This window comes from Stegostoma tigrinum, chromosome 11, assembly GCF_030684315.1.
Source record: "Stegostoma tigrinum isolate sSteTig4 chromosome 11, sSteTig4.hap1, whole genome shotgun sequence".
In the NCBI taxonomy this organism is placed as follows: Eukaryota; Metazoa; Chordata; class Chondrichthyes; order Orectolobiformes; family Stegostomatidae; genus Stegostoma; species Stegostoma tigrinum.
Window position 1 is genome coordinate 61,061,381 of NC_081364.1, and position 5,223 is coordinate 61,066,603.

Genomic DNA, 5,223 nt, shown 5'->3' on the forward strand with positions numbered 1-5,223 from the left:
AGTGTGTTGTTTATCTGGTGCCAAGGTGAAGAACATCTCAAGTCAACTTGGAAGGATACTGAAAAGGGAGGGGGGGGATCTAGTTGTTGTAATCCATGTTGACACCAACAACGTGGGTAAGAGGTCCTGTTTAGGGAATATCAGGAATTAGGAACAAAATTACAGCACCTTAGGGAGAGAGGAAAGCTGCATGTGTGGAGAGTGCAGGGACAGCATGGGTCTTGGGATTTATTTTTGTGGGAGCATCAGGGGTGGGAGGCAGGATGTGGACATTTCCTGTCGGATTATCAACGAGTTGAAGAAATTTGGACGAGTTAATTCTGAGCATATCGGCAACCCGGATTTAGTGGAGAAAGGTGAAGATGGAGTGAAGCCTGGAGATAAATACATCAACAATCAAGATTTGAAGTGGCTACAGGAGGCTAATGTAATAGTGGCAGGGGTTATCCAACCTTCCTTGGGTGTTGGTTATGAAATTGGAAGGGCTGTAGCTAAGAACCAGAAGATTCTGTGTCTGTTCAGATCATCATCAAAATATGTTCTTTCAGCAATGATCTGAGGGGCAGAAAATGGAACCAACTTTCAAGTCAAGAATTATTCTGAAGAGGAGGTGGAAACTATTCTACAACAATATTTTGAAGATCACCTACGGGCATGAGTAGTAAGCCACCCAAAAATAATTTTCCTGAGAAGTGAACTTCTACTCAAGAATTGCTTATGTCTAGTATTTGTGGTTTCTACTCTCCAGACAAATAAAATACTCAGCCTGTCAAAAAAAAATGGAGTTCAATCCAGGCAAATGCAAGGTGATGCATTTTGGAAGATCTAATTCAAGGGCAAACTATACAGTAAATGGAAAAGTCCCAGGGAAAATTGATACACGGAGAGATCTGGGTGTTCAGGTCCATTGTTCCCTGAAGTTGGCAACGCAGGTCAATAGGGTAGTCAAGAAGGCGTACGGTATGCTTTCCTTCATCGGACGGGGTATTGAGTACAAGAGTTGGCAGGTCATGTTACAGTTGGAAAAGACTTTGGTTCGGCCACATTTAGAGTACTGTGTACAGTTCTGGTCACCACATTACCAAAAGGATGTTGACGCTTTGGAGAGGGTGCAGAGGAGGTTCACCAGGATGCTGCCTGGTATGGAGGGTGCTAGCTATGAAGAGAGGTTGAGTAGATTAGGATTATTTTCATTAGAAAGATGGAGATTGAGGGGGTCCTGATTGAGGTCTACAAAATCATGAGGGTTATAGACAAGGTGGATCGCAAGAAGCTTTTTCCAGAGTGGGGGACTCAATTACTAGGGGTCATGAGTTCAAAGTGAGAGGAGGAAAGTTTAAGGGAGATATGCATGGAAAGTTCTTTACGCAGAGGGTGGTGGGTGCCTCGTTAGCGTCTTTTAAGATATATCTGGACAGGTACATGGATGGGCAGGGAGCAAATGGACACGGACCCTTAGAAAATAGATGACAGGTTAGACAGAGGATCTCGATCGACATAGGCTTGGAGGGCCGAAGGGCCTGTTCCTGTGCTGTAATTTTCTTTGTTCTTTGTTCTAGTTAAAGAGGGAAGGACTCAGGACAGGTCATTAAAGTTTGCAGAACAAGTAATAGGATGGAGAGTATGGAAAGGGTCGAGAATCTAACTTCAGGCAGATAAGGGCACAACCTTTGAGAAGGGGTTCAGTCAACATAGGACTGAGGGTGTTGTACTTAAATGGACACAGTACAAAAAAATGATGTAAATTAGCTTGTAGCACAGATCAAAATTGGCATTGATGTTTTGGGCATCACAGTGATGTGGCTGCAAGGGGATTGGGCCTGGGAATTAAATATCCAAGAATATGCATTTTTTGAAAAGTCAGGTAGATGGACAGAGGGAGGCAGAAGACAGAAAATTATAAACCAGTTAGCCTGACCCTGATCATTGGTACAATTAAGGCTGAGATTGCAGAGTACTTGGAAGTGCATCATAAAATACGGCCGAGTTATCACAGTTTCGTCAAGAAGAGCTTATAGTCAAAAAATGTGTGGAGCTAGAAAAGCACAGCAGCTCAGACAGCATCTGAGGACTCTAGCTTTCAGCATCTGCAGTCGTTTCTGCCTTCAAGGGGAGGTTATGCTTGATAAATCGGTTAGAAATCTTTGTGGAGGTATTGAGCAAGTTAGACAAAGGACAGCCAGTGAACAAGATCTATTTGGATTTCTAGAAGGCCTTTGACAAGTTCTGCATAGGAGACTGCTAAATAAGACAACAGTCGGTGGTGTTGGGGTAAAGCACTGGCATGGACAGAGAATTGGCTAACTGGTAGAAGGCAGAACATTGGAACAAAGGGGTATTTTTTAAGATGGCAGCTCGCAACTAGTGGAGTTCTGTAGCGGCCAGTGTTGGGACCACAACTATTCACATTACACATTAATGATCTGATTGAAGGAAGCAAGAGCATTGTTACTAAATTTGCAGATTACCCAGATAGGTGGAGGGGCAAGTATTGTTGAGGAGGCAGGGAGGCTGCAGAAGAACTTTTACAGGCAAACTATAATAGGGATCCTGATCAGTTGGGTCAATGGGTTGAAAAATGGCAAAAGGAGTTCAACCTGTGTAAATGTGAGGTATTGTATTTTAGTAAAGCAAACACTTAATGATAGAGCCTTGGGTAGAACAGAGGAACGAGGGGTGCAGGTAGTCACATATAGATAGGTTAGTTAACAAATTGTTTGGCATGCTTGCCTTCATTGCTCAGTCCTTTGAGTATAGGAGTTGGGAAGTTATGCAGAGTTTGTACAGGACATTGGTGAGGCTTCTTCATGAATATTGTGTCCTGTTCTGGCTGCCCAGTTAAAGGAAGGATATTATTAATATATCCTGTTCAGAAGAGAATTATGAACATGTTGCTGGCCATTGAAGGTTTGAGTTGTAAAGAAAGGCTGGACAGGCTGGGATTGTTTTCACTGGAATGTAAGACGTTGAAAGGCGACCTGATAGAAGCTTTTAAAATAATGAGGGGTGTAGATAAAGTTAATGGTAGCTTTCTGCTCCCTAAGCTGAGGGATTTCAAGGTGAAGAGGCACATTTTTAAGGTAAGTGGAAAGATATTTTAAAAAAACATGAAGGGCAATTTTGTTTTACACAGCAGTGATTCGCATGTGGAATGAACTTTCTGAGGAAGCGGTGGATGTGGATACAATTACAATTACAATACTTAAAAGACATTCGGATAGGTACATGAATAGGATAAGTTTGGAAGGATAAGGGCTAGGAGCAGGCAGGTGGGACTAGTTTAATTTGGGATTATGTTTGGCACGGACTGGTTGGACCAAAGGGTCTGTTTCTGTGCTGTCTGCCTCTGTGCATCTATGACTCAATCAGAGTGGGTAAAGAAGTGGCAGATAGAATGCAACGTGAGCAAATGTGGGTTTATGCATTTGGTAGGAATTAGTGAAGTGTAGACTATTTCCTAAATGGGAAAGGCTTTGGAAACCTGAAGCACAGAGCGACTTAAGAATCCTTATTCAAGATTCTGTTAAGGTTAGCAGGCAGGTTTCTTTGGCAGTGAGGAAAGCAAATGCAATGTTAGTATTCAATTTGAGAGGGCTACAATATAAAAGCAGGAATGCACTACTGAGGCTTTATAAGGCTCCAGTCAGATTTTGAGCAGTTTTGGGAGCCATATCTAATGAAGGATGAACTGGTGTTGGAGGGGATCCAAGGAATTTTACAAAAATGATCCTGGGGATGAAGGGCTCACCATATAAGAAGTAGTTGAGGATTCCGGGTCTATTCTCAATTCAGTTTGGAAGGATGAGAGTGGATCTGATTGAAACTTACAGAACACTGAGAGGCCTGGATAGAGTGGATGTGAAGGCAACCTTTCCACTAAGAGGAGAGACTGGGAGCCGAAGGCACGGCTTCAGAGTAAAGGATGATCCTTTAGAACTGAGATGAGGAGGGATTTATTCAACCAGAGTGTGGTGAATTTGTAGGACTCATTGCCACAGAAAACTGCGGTGGCCAAGTCAAGTGTTTTTAAGGCAGAAATAGACTGGTTCTTCATTAGTAAGAGAAAAGGGAAAAAGGCAAGAGAATGCAATTCAGAAACATATCAGCCATGATGAAATGGGGGAGCAGACTCAATGGGCTGAATGGCCTAATTCTGCTCCTTTACCTTAAGGACCTATAATGCACCCCACCCTTATAGTCCACCCTTGTTGATCTGCCATGTTAACAGGCTGAAGAACATATAGATTCCCAAAGTGATCCTGAATTTCACCTCAGGCTTATGGTGTGGCAGGTTCTACTGGGTCTACATTTAAGATGTCTGGTCTCATTGTATATATCCATGGAGTTTCAGTCATTCTCTTCCTCACACTGAATGCTTTAAATTATGTGATCCCAAATAATTCTGCCATTGCCTCAGGCCATTGTTGGCCAGTCAATGGCCCATGTGAGGGTCTTGCTTTGGTCCGTTTCACAGGGTTCAGTGTCAAGATTCCATTCTGAATCAAAGAAAATGGTTGCAGTGAAAATGTGATCATGGTTTGGTGAAGAAAGTTGTGCAACTAGGCAGGAAGAAATGGGAGCATAAGAACAGGAGTAGGCCATTCAGCCCCTCAGAATGGGAACCTGAGGAACAGAAGCCATTCAGGCATTCTGACTGGGTCAGAGTTACATAACCCAGCAATTATAATTTGTGTTTTTGTAGCTTCAATGATATTTTAAGTGTCATGAACTGTCACGAACACTTAGGGAAAATCAAGGGTGAACAGTCGAAGTCTTTTCCTCAGGTTAGAGGAGTCCAAAACAAGACGGTTTAAGGTGAGAAGGGAAAGATTTAGAAGGTATCTAAGGAGCATCTTTTTCAAGCAGAGGGTGGAATGCGTTGCCAGAGGTGGTGGTGGAAGCTGGTACAACTGCAACATTTAAAAGGCATCTAGCTGGGTACAAGAATAGCAAGGGTTTTGAGAGATATGGGTCAAATGCTGGGATATGAGACGCGAATAATTTAGGATATCTGATAGGCACGGATGCATTAAACCGAAGGGTCTGTGTTTGTCCTGCATATCCCTATGATTCTAAGACTCCAATGCAGTAATGTAAGGGAAATATGAGGAATGCATTTTACTTTTCAATGATAAAGTAACACAATAAGGAATCGCCCAGCTGCAAGGGTGGATATGTAGAACAGCATATGGTTTAAATAGGCACCAACTCAATAAACATTCA

General features: G+C 42.6%; 1 protein-coding gene across 1 annotated transcript; it reads left to right on the plus strand.

The window, feature by feature from the left end:
* Positions 1 to 214: 214 nt before the first annotated feature.
* Positions 215 to 559, plus strand: LOC132210196 (2'-deoxynucleoside 5'-phosphate N-hydrolase 1-like). The gene has a single exon (XM_059649619.1). The coding sequence runs from the start codon at positions 215 to 217 to the stop codon at positions 557 to 559; it is 345 nt and encodes a 114-aa protein (XP_059505602.1).
* The last annotated feature ends 4,664 nt before the right edge of the window (positions 560 to 5,223 follow it).